This window comes from Ascaphus truei, chromosome 15, assembly GCF_040206685.1.
Source record: "Ascaphus truei isolate aAscTru1 chromosome 15, aAscTru1.hap1, whole genome shotgun sequence".
Classification (NCBI taxonomy): domain Eukaryota; kingdom Metazoa; phylum Chordata; class Amphibia; order Anura; family Ascaphidae; genus Ascaphus; species Ascaphus truei.
Window position 1 is genome coordinate 48,202,404 of NC_134497.1, and position 22,727 is coordinate 48,225,130.

Here is a 22,727-nt window from a genome sequence, read left to right on the forward strand (position 1 = left end):
ATAGATATATGTAAATGGGAGGTGCTCAAAAGGGATATAGTCACTGGACATGAATACTAAGAAAAATAAATCCCTGTAAATGGCACTTAGCTCCCTAGTACCAGGTTGTAAAGCCCTAGACTTGTAAGGAAGGGTGGCAAGATATAAGGCCCAAGGGTCCCTCCCCTAAGGTTCTGTGATGTCAGGCCAGGGGGAGGAGTTAAGGAAGGGGAACCTAAGACAAGGGGTGGGGGGGAATCCTAGCTTCCTCTTTCTTCTAGGAGCTACTGGAGCAAAGCCACATTTTCCTGGTTCCTGATATCCTGATTCACAGAGATAGCTGCGCAGCATGGAGGAAGAAAGACACAATCAAAGGGCCCAGCTGAGATGACAGCGGTTGTGGTCATGGGCGGAGACGTGTGGATGAGGGAGCTGTAATAGGAGTCGTGGTCTGCGCAGTACGGAGTGCCTGCTGGCTCACGTGCTCAGCGGTAGAAAATGGGGAATTTTGTCTTGTGAGTTTTTGCAAACCACCCGGCGTTTTTTTGGGTCTGCGGATTTTTGCTGGGTAGGTTTTAGGAGGGGTGGCGTGGTTAGACATAGGTGTCGTGTTGGGCTGGTTGCGAATTCCGGAATCAGTTGGCAGATTGTCGTTTTGGGCAATCCTCTGGCGGATAGCGGAGGGTGCCGGGTTGGGGAGTCCACGATTTTGTGCAGATCAGTTTGTGGGCGAATTATGGGGGCATTGGCAAGGAGGGCAGATTATGGGGTATGGGATGCAGATATGGCGTAGTTTTTGGCAGTAAGTGTTGATTTGGGGCATATTGTGCGGATTTTGCATAGATTTTGTCGGGAAGGTTGGATTTGGTCTGGGTCACGGATTGTGGGGCAGAATTCACCTGGATTTAGCTAAAGGTGGCAGATTTTCCAGGGGAAGCTTTCGCGGATAGACATGGAGGCAGATTCCAGGTAGACCCCCTGATGAAGTGTTAAATCAACACGAAGCGCGTAGAGGTAGAGTTTGCATTCAGTAATGCGTGATGCCTGAGACTGTGACGACGGACACCGGCATTCTGCACTCCCACACGAGGACGATGTGATCAGCTGCCTGTGATTGCAGTTGTGGCTGCTCCGGTTATTCACCAGGCCATTGTCTCAGTTTTGAGTTTACTCAAACCCCCCCTTGTGTGAAGTTCACATCTGTGACCTGACTGGGAGATCTGAACGTTTTTTATTGTAAGTTTTGTAACTTGTTATTTTTTACATAAAGTACCGCTTTCTTTTATTGAAATTGTCTCTCTGTGCGCCTTTAATTTTAACTTTATGATTCCAGGTAGAATCCACGCAGATTGGGCGCAGGGGCGAATTCCAGGTAAATTCGGTGTGGATTGGACATAATGGCGGATTTTGAGGGTAAAATCAGCGCGGATAGTAGACAACCGTAGATTTCAGCGGAAAAGCCACATGAATAGAGACTGGATCAAATCTGTCAGCGGATTTCACACCACGGGGAGGATTGTGGAAGAAAAGGGTAGGAAAATGGATTTTTAGCAGCAGTGCGGGCTCCAGCGGCGGAAGCCTAGAGGTGTCAGGACCTGGACCTGCGAGCGTGCCAAGGACAGGACGCGACAAGCGACATGAAAGAGAGTGGGGGCGTGGCTGAACGCAGCAACGGGACACAGCGGGGGGGGGGGGGAGGGGAGCCTGCAGCCACCCAAAGAGCAGGAACTGCAGCAGGGAATGGCTGGGATTGCAGTGGTCCCATCCTCTGATGAGGCTGACCCCTTCAGGGCAGGAGAGGAGGGATGTGGTTACAGCGAGAGATGTTAGAGGGACGGCTGGAAGGGGACAGGGTTAGTTTTAAGGCATTTACACGGGGGGCAGGTTGAGATGGAGATGAGTAGTGGGAGATGAGTAGTGGGGGATCAAGGGAGGAGGAGGTGAGCGGGGGGAGGCAGATTGCGGGGGAGGAAGTGGTCACTTCTACACACAGTTACAGGAGGTCAGTGGGGGGGGCAAGTACATAGAGTGCAGGATAGTCTTCAGGAGGTTCTGGTGGTGGAGAGAGTGCAATAGGACCAGAGGGGGGGGGCAGGTATGGGGCAGCGGTAGTTGGGCTGGTGCCAGTGCAAGGAGCAGGGGATGAGATATTCAGAGCCTTGGGGGAGTTCTTTTTGTAATGAGGTCGTAGGGGAGAGCAAGGTCAGGGTACAGTAAGGGGGGGTGGTTAATTGTGCCAGTGGTGTGGGAGAGGAAGGTAATATTGGAGGCAGTTTGGGGGAAGTGTCAGGGGTATTGCAGAGGTGTGGCACATTGATTGACATTATTCCCGGTCTATAAAGGAGCCGACAAAGTCGGACAAAAAGAAGGATGAGAAGGAGGAGTAGGAAGAGAGGGAAAGGAGGCAGCATCCAAAACTTTTGGGGGCTGGCTGCAGGCCTTTGCAATTGTAGCCAGCGTGATAGGCGAGAAGAAGCTGGAGCATTGCTCGGTGTTCTGCAAGCATGTGGATTCAATTTAGGAGGCCTATACTATATGTTTTATGGGGTTCCGGTGTGCTGGAAGAACGATAGGGACTTCAGGCAGAGAAAGGCGACTAAGAAACAGTCAAGCTGGGCAGTAAGACAGGAATAAGAAGGGGGGTTCTTGCTGGCAGTATAATGAGGGCCAGTGTAAGTGGGGCGTGGGGTGTCGGTTTAGACACGAGTGTAACAGCTGTGGGCTTTAAAAAGGGCAAAGATGGATTTAAGAAAAAAGCAAGGGGAGAGGCTGGGGCAATGACCGAGAACTCCTGACGAAGCCGCTAACAGTGCAGACTGGGCGAAACGCGTTGAGTGGAGGAATTTTGGCCACACAGAGGATCCGTACTCCAAACCGCCAGCAGCGTGACGTCAGCGACGTGCTCGAACAGCCTGTGATTGCACAGACACGCCGAGACGGAGGACACAGATATTCCATACAGAGAACTCCCCTGCTGATTACAAACACCGGCATAGGACATGAGAGACAGGGGATTCCCTGCAGTTGATGGTGGTGATCCCACACGTTGCGAGAGGTGGTGAGAGACCCTGCGATCTGTTCTGTGGTTCACTTGTAAAGTGATACATGCCTGTTTTTATTGGCACTATTGTAAGTGCGTTTTTTATACTTTACCATAAAGAAATTCTTTTTATTTAATTGATCTGTGCTATGTAGTCCTTCTTATCTTTTTTGCATTGGTTGGAGCATATACCCATCTCTGTGATATTGGAGGGGACGCACTCATCATACATCCGTGAGATATTATCCCTCAACGCTTCGTGAAATCTTCTTTCCTGTGTGTAGGCTGGGCATAGAGCCAAGAGTACTCTCTCTTTACTCCCATTGTGTTCCTACGTCTGCACTTATATTTTCTGTGTCGCTGTTTTTTTCTCTCTCCCATATGCTCCCCCTGGATTTCGTAAGAATCATTCTTCTGTTCTGGAACCTGTGAAGACAGGTTCCACCGGAGGGTTTGAGCTGGGATTTCAGATCATATCACATTTATTTAATCACTACATCACTTATAGATATATTGTTATTATTATTTCCACTTTTATTATTATTCACTTTCGGGGTATAATGCGCCTATAATATCACTGTCGAGAACACCAGTGAACATCAGTAGGATGGCACCGTGGCTCCACCACTACCCGAATAGGGAGGGATGGAGCTGTTAGAGAAAGGTTTTCAGTGTGGTTTTTAGATCCCTTTGAGGGAGGTGGAGTTCCCCCCTGTAGAAGGAATTTGACATCACTGGAGATGCACATGGGGGTAGCGTGGGCGAAAATTACAAAGGAGTTGGGTGCGGGCAGAATTGCAGGGCCGTTTTCTTCTCCCCCATTACCTGGGTTGACAGTTTCTCCACTGGGGGCGGTCCCTAAGAAGGAACCAGGTTATTTCCGTCTAATACATCACCTGTCATACTCGGAGGGGTTGTCAGTGAAGGATGAGATAGACAAGGATTTGTGTAACGTGCAGTATGCATCTTTTGACAGGGCCAGGGATCTGGTAAGGGAGGCAGGATCGGGGGTGTGGATGGCAACAATTGACATAGAGTCGGCATTCCGTCTACTGCCTGTGCACCTGAAATGCTTCCACCTCCTGAGGTGCAGCTTGGAGGAGGAATTCTTTGTAGACTTAGGTCTCTCAATGGGATATTCGATCTCGTGCTTTTTCTTTGAGACGTTCAGCTCCTTCTTGGATTGGGCTTTGGGAGATGTAGCCAGAATTGGAGGTATCCTGCACTACTTGGATGACTTTTAATTCATAGGAAGGGATGGGTCTGATGCGTGCGGGAAGTTACTCTGGGAATTTCAGGAACTCATGGCACATTTTGGGGTTCTGGGGATTGAAATTGATATCATGAAGAGCGAGTAATGTCTCCCACTCAGGAAGGTCAGGGAGCTAAGGGCTTTGGCGAGGGAGTTTATGGGGCTCAAGAAAGCCATGCTGAGGTGCTTCCAGTCCCTGATAGACCATCTCAACATCGCAACCAGGATCCTACTAATGGGTCTTTGGGAGGTGACTGTCATTTGCAATGTCAGGGGTAAAATCGCAGGGCCTCTTTATCAGGGTTTCAAAGCAAGTGAAAGGGGAACCTGCAATTGTGGTAGGACAACAGGTGTACGCTGGCTTTATAAGGAGTGGTGGATAGCGGGCAGATTGAGCTCTTTGCGGATGTGGCTGGATCTGTGGGCTTTGGGGCATTTTTTAGAGCTGATGGTGCACTGAGGGATGGCCGAAAGAGTGGGGGCAGCAGGAGTTTATGGGAAACTTTACATTCTTGGAGCTCTTTCCGCTGGTGGTGGCGGTGGAGCTATGGGGGACGGAGTTGGCCCACATGGAGGTCATCTTCCAGATGGACAACATGGGCATGGTGGCGAATGTGAATGGGATATCAGCGTCTTCTCGGGTGTTTGTCCGGCTTCAAGGCTAAGCACATGCCGTGTTTGGATAACAAGATAGCAGATCCCCTTTCTCGTTTTCAGTTCCCGGCGTTCCCAGAGTTGGTCCTGGGAGCAGCTATGACGGGGGAGCCATGCCGAAGCAGCTGTGGCAGCAAGCAGTGTGGGGTAATGGGGCTGGTGAGGGCTTCTGTTGCCCCGGGTACGTGGTCAGCATATACAAGAACTTTGGAAGAATGGTGGGCCTGGTTAAGTGCAGACGGGGAAGAACAAAGACCTGATAATGGGAACCAGAGACAAAATGTTAAGGTTTCTGGTAAAGAAACGGGAATTGGGAGGTTCAGTTTCAATGATTGGGAAATTTTTAGCAGGCATCTCCTTCTTAAAGTTGAAGCTAGACAAGGATTTGGTAATCCGCCGGGTTGTAGCGAGGTGGAAGAAGGGGGGCCAAATTCAAGAATGATAGGGCTCCCATTTCAGCAGCAATACTGGAAAGAATTGTGGGGACGACACGCAAGGCGGGTTTTTCTAATTACGAAGCAGAGCTATTTGGCGTAGCTTTATGCCTGGCCATCTTTGGGGCCAGAAAAAACACATAAAAGTGGGAGCAAGGTATTAGATAATGAATAATAATAAATATATATGCAATCTCGACCAGTGGGGGTAGGGAAAATAGCAAAAATATAAGATCTTACTACTCACACGGCCATGTGTAAGTAAGTACACAACAAAAGGTATCTGTACTTGTCTTTACTTGTCTTTATCTTGTCTTGTCTTTGTCTTTACTTGTCTTTGCTTTTGACTCTTCTATGTAAATCCTTGCGCAGATGGTCCTATGATGCTCCCAATATCATATACACTAATCTTTTGCTCCCTATACATTGTGTATATGATATTGGGAGGATCCGAGGACCATCTGGACAAGGATTTCCATAGAAGAGTCAAAAGCAAAGACAAGTGAGGTCTCATGGGGGTGTTTTAAGAGTTATGTTAAATCCTGTACAAACTGTTAAAAGAATTCAGTGGTTGATTTTCGTTATTTGTTTTTGTTCAGGACAAGCCCCTCTAGAAGTCTGGTTGTGCGGGGATTCCTATGGGCGCTGGGCAGGAAAGAGAGCGGAGCGTAGGCCAGGGGGAAGGCAGTTTGGAATAAGGGCGGACTTGGCCAATATGTTTTTTGGGGGGCAGCAGGGGGGTGTGTTGGGACCAACTGCTGCCCGAGTTATTGCGTAGGGACAGGGGAAGGGCCCCTCCTGATATCGTTTTGCTGGGAAAACGATATTGATATTTCCCCCCCATTCTGGGGGGAAATGATTTGGCATCTATCCCATCGATGGATTTAATGAGGAGCATGCGGCAGGACATAGGGTGGATAGGGATAAGATTTAATCAGGTGATAATAGTTTGGTCGGAAGGTTCTCCTAGGTTGCGCTGGTGTGGGGCCCCAGAACGATGCAGCTGTAGAGAGATCCAGGAGGAAACTAAATAAGGCTATGGCTGCATTCGTACTGGATTTAGGGGGAATTACAATAAGCCGATAGAAGGTGCGCGCTGTCCCAAAAAACTTCTATTGGTATTCCAAACGTATATGTGTGTGTTCCTTCTGCTGCTCGATATCCTCCCGTGATCAGCTGGGCCAACTACAACATACAAACAAACAGTCCTTGCTGGTAAATAGGAAGCCCAACCAGCACAGTGTTGAGCAGTCAAACTGGGGTCCTTGTGGATGGGGAGGGATGTCAATGTCAAGCAACCCCCTGATGAAGCGTCATTTGACGCAAAACACATTGAGGTTTAGGTCATTACATTGTAATTACGTCAGACGACGTGACATCAATCCCCATCCATGAGGACGCCAGCTTTGACTGCTCAGACACTGTGCCGGTTGGGCTTCCTATTTACCACCAAGGACTCTGTCTGGGACTTTGGGACATGGTCACCTTAGGACCCGTTTCTTTCGGTTGTGCCTTTACTCGGTTGTGTGCGGTGCAGATATATGACCCTATTTTATATGTAAGGAACTACAATAAGGCATAAGGACCTGGAAGGGGGGCTGAAAGGCATGTTTCGAGAGGATGAGGTCCATTTATCAGATATTGTGAATGATATCCTGATTTTAGCATGGCAAGGCGCGCTAGAGAAGCCAGTTTAAGGCTTATTAAATGACTGTGATGGGAGGGGTGACCAGGCTGCATGATAAAGGTCAAGCCCACCTGGTTTACATCTGACCCGAGTATACGGGTCCCAGAGAGTTATTGTACCCAGTAACTGTATGTTATTGCATTGTAATGTATGTACTTGCACAATGTAATAAAACCATTTGTTGTGTGTTCCCCTTTCCGGGCATGCAATCAAGCAGGGATTGCTAGTGTATGAGTTTCAAGGGGGGGTCGTTAATTCTGGTGGCCCTATAATTCTCCCTGACTTACTCGCACTATTTTCAGGTACCCGGGGTGAGTTGCACTGGGGCCATACAGTGTCTCCCAGACTCCTAGTTTTCAACTCCAAGATCCTCACCTAAAGTCCCACATAGCTGGATAGGTTCCCTGAGACTCAGAGTTTATTCAAATGTATTTTTTAATATGTTTAAACATTCAGAACCCATGTCCAATCAGACAGCCCGTGCAAAACCATAGACGCCAGTATGTCTGCTGGACATCGGAGTTCAAAGCAGCCAGAGGATGCCCAAAGGTGTGAACAGCGTTTGGTTAGCGGGGAACGGCGGAGTACTAGGTCAGAGATCAATGGCAGCCCTCTGGGATGCCACTTATCCTGCCAGACCAAAGGGCGCCTGCCCAGCGGGTGGCATTGAGATAGCCAGTGGGAGCTGTGGCAGGCTAGCGCATGTCCCTTGGCTATTTCGAATTTCCCACTGACCTGGCTTTTTGTAACCGGCTTGGCTCTGATTGGCTGCTTGGGAAAGTTACCACGGACTGATTGGTTGTTGAGTTCTGCCTCTATGTTTCAGCTGGATAGATAGAGATGAAGAAGCGCTCAAATGCTAGGTATAATAACCAATAATAGCCAAAGCCCAAGGATAATCCAGAAACAATAACAATGAGTGAGAATAACAGCTAGAAATATTGGGTAATAAGCCTCCTGAAGACAGGTAATGGGTAGGAATGACCCCCCACCCCCCCACAATCAGTCTCATTGGAAGCAACCGTGTAGCAATGAAGTACTCACAAGTCCTTGGTTTGGGACTGGCAGGATGTGCAGCTTCCAGTGGTAGTAGATACTGGAAATGGAGAGGAGCGCACGATCCAACAGGAGCAAAGAGAGGACCCAATGCAAAAAAATATAAAATGTATTCTGTCATAAACCTAAAATCCAACGCGTTTCGAACGCTGGTGCGTTCTTTATCAACGCGTTCGAAACGCATTGGATTTTAGGTTTATGACAGAATAAAGTTTATATTTTTTTGCATTGGGTCCTCTCTTTGCTCCTGTTGGATCGTGCGCTCCTCTCCATTTAATATTTCAGCTAGAGCAGGGAAAGGTATAAGAAGCTATGAGCCAATCAGTTTATATGTTCCCCTTGAGTCAGAGCTGAAAGAGCGCAGGCGGGCTTTTCAAAGTTGCTTTGTGCGAAATAGCAAAGCAACCGGCTTCGATTTCAAGCCTGAAAATCCTTTCTGCTAGGGACTAAGTCCCGACTTTTGCGCCCAAGTTCTGAGAAACGAACATAACGGTCACGGCTGGGATTTCATGCCGATTTGAGTTCCAGGAGATTCAGGCTGACTCGTGGTCAGGAGGGACCAATTCTGAGGGTAAGAACATAGCAGTGGCGTATGGAATTTCATGCTGATTTGAGTTCCAGGAGATTCCGGGCTAAGTCCCGGTCAGGGTAAAACTCTCCCAATTGAGTGCCCTGCACCTAGGAAAGTGTAGTTTTCAACCCCAGACCCCCAGTAAGTGTGTCTTTTCATCTGTATTTTGTGTTCCACTGTGTTTATGCGGATTTAAGCCGAATAAACTAAAATGGATTTCTCTACCTTGTTTTGCTCAATGAATGATCCTGGTAAAAATGTGTAAATAACCTGGTCTCCCGTGACAATGACCTTGCTGGTGGCGGGAGTAATGTTACTCTAGGAGGGAGACTCAGTTAGTATTGGCTCCTGGAGGAAGGTCTGAGACCTCAGAAGTATTTTAGTTGGAGAAGGCGATACCATTCCAGTCTCTTGCAGTCGGAATGATGGTGACCTTCCAGGTGGAATAGGTGGAAGGTGGTGCCATTCCTGACTAGGTTCGGTTGGTGTAGTGGTGACCTTCCGATGGGTGCTCTGTGCATTCAGACTAAGGTACTGAACGGCTAGATGAGCATGCACTGGGGGTATTCCTCGAGCTCTGGTAGGTGTGGGTGGAGCAATCTGGCTGGGTCACTAATTGGGGATAAATATGAAATATTTATCTGTTGCTATAAATAAAGCTGTGGCCGTTAATTTCTCCCAATAACTTGTATGGTGTGTTTATTGCGAATGGGAGAGGGGTCCAGCTCATGGCGTGGGTAACTCATGTGAGTTTCTTAGAACTTAACTTTTATTTTGGAACATCTACTACATATGTTGGAAAATAGTTTGTCTGTTCGCTGCATTTGGACACGTCTTAAGATATCGTAACCACATTTTGCATGCAGGTTCCTGAGATCACGGAGAAGATTTGTGTCTATGTTTGGATATAATTGGATACAATCTATTTTTAATTCTATGAGTTATTACAATTTGCATTATGATGTCACATGCTATGTAGGTATCTGGCACGTGACATCATAATGCACATAGCCTGACTGTAGATAATGAGCACCAGATAGCTATAAAGTGTATACAGAAAGCAAACGAAGAAAGAAAGAGGAAGTCAGTTGGAACGTGAGGAGAAAGTAAAAATGCCTGTGAAGGAGAGAGAGGCGGAAAGAATTGAGAAAATCATAAGGTACTGTATTAAAGGAAAGTGAGGAGAGGGAGAGAGATGAGGGGAAGGAGTGCGGGAAAGAGGAGATAAGGGTGAGAGAAGAGGGTGGGGGGGGAGAGAGAAGGGGGAGGAGAAAGAAGGGGGGAGGGCAGGTGATAGGAGGATGGGAGGGATGAGGTTGGTTTGTTAGAATTCCCGAGCAGTACCGTGTACTTTCAGCTAATAAAATAAAATCCAAAAACATTTACAGCAGGCCCTTTGCAGATTAACCTTTAATCTACTAGCCTCCCTGTGGCCCACCGCTGCTAGTGTGTTGCTGCTGGCTTAATAGGCAGGGATTTAATATACAGGGCTGCAACAACGTCTCCCAGCAGGCTGGGATAATCAGAGACATCTGCCAGTGTCTGGGTATAATTGACTCAATTATGTTTGTAACCGCGGGACAGAGGTGATGTAGCAGAGAAATTACTGCTACAATATTAAGTTAGTTGGTGCTTGATTCACCATCGGGACGATTTCACGAGGTAGGGTTGTTTTTTTATACTTGCAACTCTGCCCGAATGAGTGATGCAAACATCTATTCTATGTAAACTAATAAAGTACACTCTCCCCATCCGTGTATTGTATATAGATTTATTATATAGAATTTTACATTGCCGAAAAATATCGTTTTCACAGGTTTTTAACAATTCAAATTAAATGACCGCCATGTGTATGTTACATAGCTACAAGAAACGCTTAAATATTTCTCTAGGCGGCTGCTTTCATCCTACGGTTCAGAGCTGGTCTGTTTTCATACACAACAGACATATCTTATGGCAATGTTGAGATACGGACATTGGCACATGTAGAAAGCAGAGGATTATGGGAGGTAGGCAGCAACTTGGAAATCATAAACATAGGAGTGAACACAATGTATGAGTTGTCTGTATTGTCTGTTATCTGTATATAAAGGCCTGTCTGTGAGTAGGTTACTGGCTCTGCACTTCTGTTACTCAGGCTGTGCTAACTAGTTGTGTAATACGGCAGGCAGGCGCTTATAGGAATCCATATTAAAATGGACAAGAAGCAAAAAATGACACACTGAGTACTTATTTGCATGTCATTACCCAGAATCCCTGACTGAAGTGGAAGCACTGTATGCTAAGAGATAATGGGGAAAGGCAGGGTGGATCTGTCTGAAACATGTGAATGTGCCCATAAATGTATTTGCTATGGGCCTCTGCTCTTCTCACTCTTCACCTTCTCTTGGAGAACTCATACAATCTTTTCCCCTGACCTCTCCCCCGCTCTCCTGTGTCTCCAACTGTCTCTCTGATATCTTCTCCTGGATCTCTCACTGCTACCTAAAGCGCAACATGTACAAAACAGAATTAATATTCTTTATCCCTTCCACTGCCACGGCTACACCAACACTCTCCCTCACTGTCAATAGCACCACAACCTCCTCAACACCTCAAGCCCGCTGTCTAGGGGCCATCTTTGACTCTGAGGTCTCCTTCATTCCTCATATTCAGTCCCTCACAAAGTCCTGCCGACACCACCTCCAAAATATCGCCAAGATACGCACTTTCCTCACTCATGATGCATCTAAAATCCTAATCTTCCACCTCGATTACTGCATCCTTCTCTTAGCTGGCATTCCCCTTGTCTGTCTCTCTGAACTCCAATCCATCCAAAATGCTGCAGCCAGTCTCATCTACCTCACTCACTGCTAAACTACGCATATCCCTACGCTGGCTTCCCATAGTGTTAGAATTCAATTAAAAACCTTAGTAATGACTTACAAAAGTCTCAACTACACTGCCCCCCCCCCTTACATTTCAGCACTCATCCACAAATACATACCTAGACGCCCCCCATGTTCTGCCCACGACATCCGCCTTTCCTCCCACCTTATTACCTCCTCTAAACCCCACACACCAGACTTCTCCCATGCTATCCCCTCTGGAAGTCCCTACCACACACCATCAGACTCTCCCCCAGCTTTCAGATGTTTAAAAACTCCCTGAAAACTCACCCTTTCAAGAAAGCCCACTCCCCATACCTCCAAATCCCCCTCCAACCCCATTGGGATCAGCTGTGTGGCCGGAACAATCTCCACCCTCTGTAACATCCCCTTCCCCAAAACCTTAATGGCTTCAGCTGTCAGGCTGGGCCATATTCTAACCTGAGCCTCACCTTATCCTACAATGAGCTGCCACCTTACCTGCTTGTTTCAACATTGTCCCTCCTTCCCGCTAGACTGTAAGCGCTCACGAGCAGGACCCTCATTACCTCTCTGTAACTGTTTGTGCACCTTTGTCCTCACCTGTATGTAACTGTTCATGTTTTTGTAATATATATAACTCTGTACCCCATTGTACCGCACTGCGGAGTATGTTGGTGCTTCACAAATAAACGGTGATAATAATAATATATATACACACACCGAAGTATGTATGGGAGTGGGGGGGGGAAATGGTACATTATAAACATGCAGAAGGGTTGACAGACTGTTCTATTTGTTCAAAAGATTTAAGACATTTAATAGTACAGGCACACTTTGAAAACAAACTTTTAATTATGAATCACCTTGACGTTCCCATTGTTTTTATCCTAAATCACTGTAAAAAGTATTACCGTAGTAGTTTATTATATTAAAACAAAATATTAAGGTGCAATTTTTCTGCTGGCACGCTTTTAATATGGCCGCTTGCCGTGTATTCTTCTGAACGGCTTTACAACTGAAACGGGGGCAGCCTTGCAGTGTCTGTAGCATTCGTCTTGTGTAAGGTACAACACCTCAAATGAAGCTCGATTACACAACTGATGTGCAAAAATAAGTTACCAGGCCGAGTGCTTTCGGCATTGTGCGCCGTGGAACGACACTTGGAAATGTAATATTGCTTCCATGGCAGGGGCGGGTTGGAGACAGCTTTTGTGCCGGGTCATATCTGTCGTAGCGGCCCTCCTCCCATGAGACGGCATCATGTGATGTCACGTTGTCATGGCGAACATCGCCATGTGACGTCACGTTGTTATGGCAACGCGGTAAGAGACACAGAGGCCCCGCGCTCTCCCCCGTCAATCAGTTTAATTGTTGTGGGGAAGAGCGCGGGACCTCTGTAACCGCAAACAAACCCCACCTTACACTGTACACAAGCAGACATCCAAACAGTCTTACCTGCTTGGGGTGAGGAGGTCTCCTTAGTGCTGCTCCGGTCCCTCGGACCAAAGTGGCACCGGCCCACGGATTCATAGGCCCACAGGGCATTTGCCCTGTTTCCCTTCAGCCCAATCCACCCCTGATCCATGATGCGCAAGTAATGCTGCAATACCTTCATAAGACTAATTGCAGCAGACAGAGGCCCATATTTACTAAGCAGTGCTATTCCACAAGACACCTTATACATTTTCAAGTGAAGGCGATGCGCTGTTTTACGGCATAGCAGTCTTAGTAGATATGGCCCAGAGTAAGTTATGATTCCAACTCTGAAAAAGGTATTCGTTGCAGGTTATGAGGATGGGAGGGTGTAACCCCCTTTGGTGTCTGAGGGACCAGCCATGGTATGGGCCTGTCTCTACCCTCTGCTGCCAAATGGGCCACTTCCAAGATGGTTAATTTGCTCTGTCTAATGCACTATGGCACTCACTAGAACTCTTGAATATACAATCTTGAATATAAAGAATGTTCCCCTCATATAAATGTAAAGGTGGTACAGTATCACGTCTACTCCTTCGAAAAATAATGCTTAGTTTTGAACATATGGCACCACAATGCCCAGTGGAGTTCTGGAAAACCATGAGACCACCATCTTGGATTTTGGTCAGGATTGGCAAAAACTTAATCCATTCGTATCTCCATGTTATTTTCCTTTTGGCACTGTAAACTTGTCTAGTTGGGGTAGGACAAAATAACCACCAGGGACCTTTTTTCAATGGTCTGTGGAGCACAACAGGAAGGTGTCAATAGGAAATGCTATGGAAAGTGACCCAAGATTTCGAAACAAATCTAATTTATTCCGATTATAAAACTGTGACGAGATTAGTAATAATGTTAGAAAGATGCTTATGGGGGCGGAAGGTATAGTATTTTAAAATGGTTACGTTCAATGCCGGCTTCTTATGCAGCCAAGGTTAGTACAAGCTCAGAACTGGCTGCTTTAACTGGAGCTTGACACGTCTGCAAACTAACTCCAGGTCAGTCCGATGATCCCGGCCCAGCTTTTCTTTTATGCCAAAGTGGTTAACAGACCAGCTCATGGAAATACAAAACCAGAACTGGATCATTGTGTTTTAACGACTCCTCCCCATGCTCTAACTAAGCCCTTCCCACATCGCTTGCGACTGCTAATGATTCTTTAAAGTGCAATCCCACGTAGAGGGACAAACCCCCCCCAACCTTTTGTAAAGAATTTACCAATCTGATTGGTGTCCTCAAACAAATGGAACCATGCTAACCGCCAAGATTTGGCTTGTTTGGCTTCCTTGAAGATTATTTACAATTAGGGGCCATCCGAATGGGGGGGAGGGGGAGGAGTGTTTGTCAATAAAGTGATTTCTTACGCCCAGCCTGTCCTTATCAGAGAGCCAATAAAGATATGGGTAGGGAGGAGAGAGGGGCTTTGCCTGTGCAAACTGTTGTTGAACACTCAGTGCATTCTGTACAAGACAACGTTTAAGCCGCCCACGTAGTCCCGTAAGCTCAGCGCCACCCACACGTGACCTCCATTATCCGTTAATAATCTTCTGACTGATGTATCCGGGCATGGTGTACAGGATGAGCACCAGGAACACGGTCAGGATCGCGATGATGACCAGCGCAATGATGTACTTCTTGTATTTCTTCCAGATGAAGAAGACGAACGTTTTCAATGGGTTCACGAACCAGTTGAAAGAGGTTTTCGGGCGGCTGTGAAGGAGAAACGGACAGGAAACTGGTTATCTCGGCTGAGAAACGACGGTGGAGACTATGTAAGTCCACGGGGCCATGCGGGTCCCCTCTGGCTGAAAATCCCAGTTGAAGTGGATTTTGTCGGCCGAAAACGACCAAAAGGGACACATATATATGTCCCTAAATAACATATTAATAATGAGATAAGGAACTGCTGAAAACGATGTGTACATTCACGCACATAGGGCAAGGTGTATTTACAACAGTGGTTTCCTGCTTGAACTATTAAAAAAGAGAAATCGCAACAAATATATTATTGTATGTAACACACATATATATATATATCCATCCTCTCTCCTGGCGAAGCCACGTTGAGTGACAAAACGCGTTGGGACGAGACGTGGTGACGTCATCGCAATCGGACTGGAGAGAGGTGCCTTGAAATTCCTTGCAGCTGCAGCCGGCTGAATCCCTCGCTACTGGGGCTCTACTACACGCACAAGAAGTGTCTGTGAAGCACTGAGAGGAGCTGGGACGCTTGAGGCATTAGCTGTATGCTGCATCCATGTGATGTCCAGGTGCAATACCCCCACTGTGGATTTCTCTGTCCATGCTGTTAGACTCCCACAGATATTTCTCTCCCACACGTGTTTTTAAAGCATCCTGTAAGTGCATTTCCTTGGGATCATTGTTTTAATAAATTTGCCATATTTTTTATACAGTCACACGCTATGGAGTTTGTGCTTCTTTTTGTATATATATATATATATATATATATATATATATATATATATATATATATATATATATATATATATATATATATATATATATATATATATATATATATATATATATATATATATATATATATATATATATATATATATATATATATATATATATATATATATATATATATATATATATTACAGTGGTCGACAAATCACCAAAAAATCTACTCGCCAAACAAAAAAAATCTACTCGCCACCTAGTACCACTTGTGTGCTGCTTGGGCAATAGGAGCTCGCCACGATGTTAAATCCACTCGCCCGGGGCGTGCAAATGTATAGGTTTGTCGAACACTGTATATATATATATATATATATATATATATATATATATATATATATATATATATATATATATGCCATATAGTGATGATGGAGTCAGTCCCACTCGGGAAGAAGCACCCCACGGGTGAAACGCGTAGAGTGTCCACTCTAGGCAGCTACTCATTATTCTGTTTGCGTGACTCTTGGTGCTTATCCTGTGGACTGTATGACTTATTTCCACACATCCTGGAGTTTAACTCCGTGGGACTGACTCCATCATCACTATATGGCAGCTGAGTATCATTTGCGCTGCTATCTGGAGTCATTATCTCCTATGGAACCCTTACTCTAGGTTGTTTTATTTGTGCAAACAGCACTGGCTTTTTGTGATTCTACAGCCATGTGTCCTACTTGCTTTTGTGCAGCCACCACACGCATTGTATGCATCTTTTTTTGATTTTGATATTTTGTATTGCTGTTCAGGGTTTGAGTCTTTGTTGCATTTTGTCTCCCCTGTGCCTCCCCCTTGGTTTAAATTATTATTTTTCTTATGTACATCATTTTTGTATATAGGTTTATTTATGCCATACCTTCCTTTATGCCCTTAGCTTAGTTATATACCTTTTTAGCTTAGGTCTTTACCAGGGTTTTTTTGAAATATTCAGCTTTCTTTGTGTCGCTTGATATAGTTATCAGGCTCATTGTTCAGACACATTTTTTGCTTTTGATTTATTTTTCAGCATTATTGATCTTTGTAAATTTTAGTCAGTCACAGTCTTTTTGTATTTTTTGCTGCCCTTAGTGTGTATATGTTTTTAAATGTTAGTGTTCTTTTTGCTCGCTATTAAAATCTATTCATTTTCTATTCTGACTTTCGTTTCCCGGTCTTTTGGTATTATGTTATCAGTTATTTTGTGGTATATTTAGAGTGCTGCTTTCGGGAATTGTCTTAGTCTTTTGTGTGTTCAATATTATTGTTATCCCCTAGCACCTACAGTTTCCCATTTACTCTAGGCTTACTTGGTTTATTTTTTATTCCAAGATAGTCAATATTACTTATTGGGTCTGGTTTTTCCACATATACATGTAGTGTGAGCAACATTCCTTTTGTGTGTTTGTGTGACATACATATACATATATATATACATATGCATATACATATATATATATATATATATACATATACATATATACAAATATACACACACACACACACACATATATACACACAGGCTCTACCGATAGCTTGTATAGGGTCCAGAGCCTCAGGGTTGAGTGGGGGGAACAGAAGGATTGTTGAGTAGAAGGGGAAGGGTGCGGGGGTGTAAGGATTGGGGAGTAGGAGGGTAGGGGGGTGTAAGGATTGGGGAGTAGGAGGAGAGGGGCGCGGGGGTGTAAGGATTGTTGAGTAGAAATGGAGGAGTGCGGGGGTGTAAGGATTGGGGAGTAGGAGGGGTGCGGGGTGTAAGGATTGGGGAGTAGGAGGGGATGGCTGCGGGGGTGTAAGGATTCAGGAGTAGGAGGTGTGTGGGGGTGTAAAGACTGGGGAGGAGGGAAGGGGTGTGGGGGTGTAAGGATTGGGGAGCAGGAGGGGAGGGGTGTGGGGGTGTAAGGATTGGGGAGTGGGAGGGGAGGGGTGCGGGGGTGTAAAGATTGGGGAGTAGGAGGGGAGGGGCACGGGGTGTAAGGATTGGGGAGTAGGAGGGGAGGGGTGCGGGGGTGTAAGGATTTGGGAGTAGGAGGAGAGGGTAGTGGGATGTAAGGATTGGGGAGTAGGAGTGGTGTGGGGTGTAAGGATTGGGGAGTGGGAGGGGTGCGGGTGTGTATGGATTGGGGAGTAGGAGAGGAGGGGGGTGTAAGAATTGGAGAGTAGGAGGGGTGTGGGGGTGTAAGGATTGGGGAGTAGGAGGGAGGGGTGCAGGGTGTAAGGATTATGAAGTAGGAGTGGAGGGGGGTGTAAGGATTGGGGAGTGGGAGGGGAGCGGGGTGTAAGTATTGAGGAGTATGAGGGGTGCGAGGGTGTAAGTATTGGGGAGTATGAGGGGTGCGGGGGTGTAAGTATTGGGGAGTAGGAGGGGTGCGGGGGTGTAAGGATTGGGGAGTAGGAGGGGAGGGGTGTGGGGGTGTAAGGATTGGGGAGTAGGAGGGGTGCGGGGGTGTAAGGATTGGGGAGTAGGAGGGATGGGGTGCGGGGTGTAAGGATTGGGGAGTAGGAGGGGTGCAGGGGTGTAAGGATTGGGGAGTAGGAGGGGAGGGGTGCGGGGGTGTAAGGATTGATGAGTAGGAGGGGAGGGCTGCGGTGGTGGAAGGATTGGGGAGTAGGAGAGGAGGGCTGCGGGGGTGTAAGGATTGGGGAGTAGGAGGGGAGGGCTGCGGTGGTGGAAGGATTGGGGAGTAGGAGGGGAGGGCTACGGTGGTGTAAGGCTTGGGGAGTAGGAGGGGAAGGGTGTGGGGGTGTAAGGATTGGGGAGTAGGAGGGGAGGGCTGCGGTGGTGGAAGGATTGGGGAGTAGGAGGGGAGGGCTACGGTGGTGTAAGGCTTGGGGAGTAGGAGGGGAAGGGTGTGGGGGTGTAAGGATTGGGGAGTAGGAGGGAGGGGTGCGGGTGTAAGGATTATGGAGTTGGTCCAGCTGTTTCCCCTATATATATGCACTGGTACATACTGTACATAACTACACTTATAAATGCATATGCACACACATACAGTATACAGTATATATATATAGATAGATATATGTAGAGTAAACTAACTGAAAAACACACATACACAGAGCAGATTCATTCACACACACACACACACACACACCAGGCTGACTCAGATACACATACACTAATACACATTGATACACACAAAGCAGACTGACTCACTTACTGACTCACTTACTTACTTATACACAGAGCAGACTGACTCACATACACATACAGACATACACTTATACACAGAGCAGACTGAGGCTCATACACATACAGATATACACTTATACACAGAGCAGACTGGCTCACATACACATACAGACATACCCTTATACACAGAGCAGACTGACTCACATACACATACAGACATACACTTATACACAGAGCAGACTGACTCACATACAGACATACACTTATACACAGAGCAGACTGAGGCTCATACACATACAGACATACACTTATACACAGAGCAGACTGACTCACATACAGACATACACTTATACACAGAGCAGACTGATTCACATACAGACATACCCTTATACACAGAGCAGACTGGCTCACATACACATACAGACATATCCTTATACACAGAGCAGACTGACTCACATACACATACAGACATACACTTATACACAGAGCAGTCTGACTCACATACACATACAGACATACACTTATACACAGAGCGGACTGACTCACATACAGACATACACTTATACACAGAGCAGACTGACTCACATACACATACAGACATACACTTATACACAGAGCAGACTGACTCACATACAGACATACCCTTATACACAGAGCAGACTGACTCACATACAGACATACACTTATACACAGAGCAGACTGACTCACATACAGACATACACTTATACACAGAGCAGACTGACTCACATACACATACAGACATACACTTATACACAGAGCAGACTGATTCACATACAGACATACCCTTATACACAGAGCAGACTGACTCACATACAGACATACACTTATACACAGAGCAGACTGACTCACATACACATACAGACATACACTTATACACAGAGCAGACTGATTCACATACAGACATACCCTTATACACAGAGCAGACTGACTCACATACAGACATACACTTATACACAGAGCAGACTGACTCACATACACATACAGACATACACTTATACACAGAGCAGACTGATTCACATACAGACATACCCTTATACACAGAGCAGACTGACTCACATACAGACAAACACTTATACACAGAGCAGATGACTCTGCCACTGCAGACCTGTGTTTTCACACTGGTAAGACAGTGACCCTATCACCAGATCGCTTTCAGCTTTGGTGGGTTACCAGTCAGTGATAGTTCTACCCACACGCTAATGCACATACTTAGGTTTCTCCAGGGGTTCTGGTTCTTTACGCCCCAGTCCCACTGGGCTCTTCTCAGCCTCCTCCACAGTGAGCAGCTGGAATTCTGCTTCCACTTTACCCTGTATCCAAAGACATTAAGAAAATACTCATTACACAGCGCAGTCTGCATAGCAATCAAGGGAACAGGTGTCCTGATACACTACAACTATCCCCTTCATTTTGGAGTGCGTTTTAGTCTGAGAAACAAATGCACTCAGCTCCTTGAGCAACTGCAATGACATTAGCTGGGTTCGGCCAATTGTGGGCCCTCAAAGGTCATTCATAGGCTTGGATTTGGCCCCACGGGCTTCAAGTTAACGAGCCCTGACCTACAGTAGATCGATCATTGACGTTAAGAGGGACTTATTGATAATGCTTCTCTCAAGGGTACGTTCACTGTGAGAGCTGTTAATGGTTCACTCAAGGGGTCATTAACTATTGTTCACATAAACGGCTTTTCGCTCAAATAGACATTAACGATTCTTCACTTGAATGAATATTACCAATCATTGATGTCCTGTGTGAATTCAGCAGCTGAAATACACGTGCTATTTTAGGGGCATATTCTATATTCCTTAAAGTGGCCGATTGGTCCGTATTTTGGCTAAACTTCCCCATTGACTGCAATGGGGATATCATCCAGAAACAGCCCGATAGTCCACTTATATAACAGGCTCCTTAGTTTGTTACCCGGCAGACTCTTATTTGTGAAACCTACCGCCAATATGTGCGTGTTCCCGCTCGTGTCCGTATACTGCACATCTTCTGGGTTCACAGACTTCTTCTTTTTCTTCTTCTTGGTCTTCATATCGGCCTCCCTCTCCTCCCTCTCCTCGTCCTCTTCGCTCTTCAGCTTGATGAAGGGCCACCACCCCTTCATGCGCTTGTTTCTGAAGATGGAGAAGCGAGGCGTGGCCTTGTCCTTGGCCAGTTTAATGGTGCATTGATGGGCGGTCTTCGCTCCTCGCACCATGTCGCACAGCTTCAGCTCGATTGACCCTTGATAAGCAATAGGAATATTCCATTGAAGAAGCAGTCCCACTTGTTGTTTGCACCCATGCTACACCCTGTCTACCCTCTACAACAGCTGCTCTGCAACTTAACCACTTATATGCCGGATGCTGTCAGGGTATTACAGTACTTAATTTAACAATACTGTTAAACATGAATTTGTTGCCACAGCACGCAAATAATTTGGGGGGAGGGGACAATCAGTAAAAAAAAAATTATATCGAGCAGCATTACTGGATTTTATGAAAGCAACAATTACAGTAACAATAGTTAGAGATGGGCAAAAAAAAATTTGGGCAGATTTGCCCCGGATCGGCCGGTTCCTTTGTCCCAGGGATGTCCGCGGATCCGTAATGGCGGCTTAAAATGTTCCCGTTTGTTGTAGTTTTATAAATAGGTTTGAAGTAGGGGGGGTATCCGAATCTGAACCTTATTAATTTCAGCTCTGGGGATCCCCTGCTTCCCGATACTTACCTCCGTAGGGGGTGCCGGTATCTCTATTCAGTTTCAATGTCCCGGTAATGTGGGTCAATAAGAAGCCGTGACCGGAACATTTAAACTGCTGCGAGATACCAGCCGCACCTACAGAGGTGTGTATCCTGGGAAGCAGGGGGAGATACCAGCCGCACCTACAGAGGTGTGTATCCTGGGAAGCAGGGGGAGATACCAGCAGCACCTACAGAGGTGTGTATCCTGGGAAGCAGGGGGAGATACCAGCAGCACCTACAGAGGTGTGTATCCTGGGAAGCAGGGGGAGATACCAGCAGCACCTACAGAGGTGTGTATCCTGGGAAGCAGGGGGAGATACCAGCAGCACCTACAGAGGTGTGTATCCTGGGAAGCAGGGGGAGATACCAGCAGCACATACAGAGGTGTGTATCCTGGGAAGCAGGGGGAGATACCAGCAGCACCTACAGAGGTGTGTATCCTGGGAAGCAGGGGGAGATACCAGCAGCACCTACAGAGGTGTGTATCCTGGGAAGCAGGGGGAGATACCAGCAGCACCTACAGAGGTGTGTATCCTGGGAAGCAGGGGGAGATACCAGCCGCACCTACAGAGGTGTGTATCCTGGGAAGCAGGGGGAGATACCAGCAGCACCTACAGAGGTGTGTATCCTGGGAAGCAGGGGGAGATACCAGCAGCACCTACAGAGGTGTGTATCCTGGGAAGCAGGGGGAGATACCAGCAGCACCTACAGAGGTGTGTATCCTGGGAAGCAGGGGGAGATACCAGCAGCACCTACAGAGGTGTGTATCCTAGGAAGCAGGGGGAGATACCAGCAGCACCTACAGAGGTGTGTATCCTGGGAAGCAGGGGGAGATACCAGCAGCACCTACAGAGGTGTGTATCCTGGGAAGCAGGGGCAGATACCAGCAGCACCTACAGAGGTGTGTATCCTGGGAAGCAGGGGGAGATACCAGCAGCACCTACAGAGGTGTGTATCCTGGGAAGCAGGGGGAGATACCAGCAGCACCTACAGAGGTGTGTATCCTGGGAAGCAGGGGGAGATACCAGCAGCACCTACAGAGGTGTGTATCCTGGGAAGCAGGGGGAGATACCAGCAGCACCTACAGAGGTGTGTATCCTGGGAAGCAGGGGGAGATACCAGCAGCACCTACAGAGGTGTGTATCCTGGGAAGCAGGGGGAGATACCAGCCGCACCTACAGAGGTGTGTATCCTGGGAAGCAGGGGGAGATACCAGCAGCACCTACAGAGGTGTGTATCCTGGGAAGCAGGGGGAGATACCAGCCGCACCTACAGAGGTGTGTATCCTGGGAAGCAGGGGGAGATACCAGCCGCACCTACAGAGGTGTGTATCCTGGGAAGCAGGGGGAGATACCAGCAGCACCTACAGAGGTGTGTATCCTGGGAAGCAGG

At 46.9% G+C, this 22,727-nt stretch overlaps 1 protein-coding gene across 1 annotated transcript in view; it reads right to left on the minus strand.

Annotated features, from left to right (window-relative positions):
• Positions 1-10,428: 10,428 nt before the first annotated feature.
• Positions 10,429-22,727, minus strand: part of LOC142466927 (fer-1-like protein 4) — a 103,129-nt gene continuing 90,830 nt past the window's right edge. Inside the window, exons 29-31 of the mRNA XM_075572568.1 lie at positions 20,555-20,835; positions 19,816-19,916; positions 10,429-14,705 (exon numbers count right to left, since the gene is read on the minus strand). Coding sequence (XP_075428683.1) covers positions 14,525-14,705; positions 19,816-19,916; positions 20,555-20,835 — 563 coding nt within the window. The 3' untranslated portion in view covers positions 10,429-14,524. The remainder of the gene's footprint in view (positions 14,706-19,815; positions 19,917-20,554; positions 20,836-22,727) is intronic.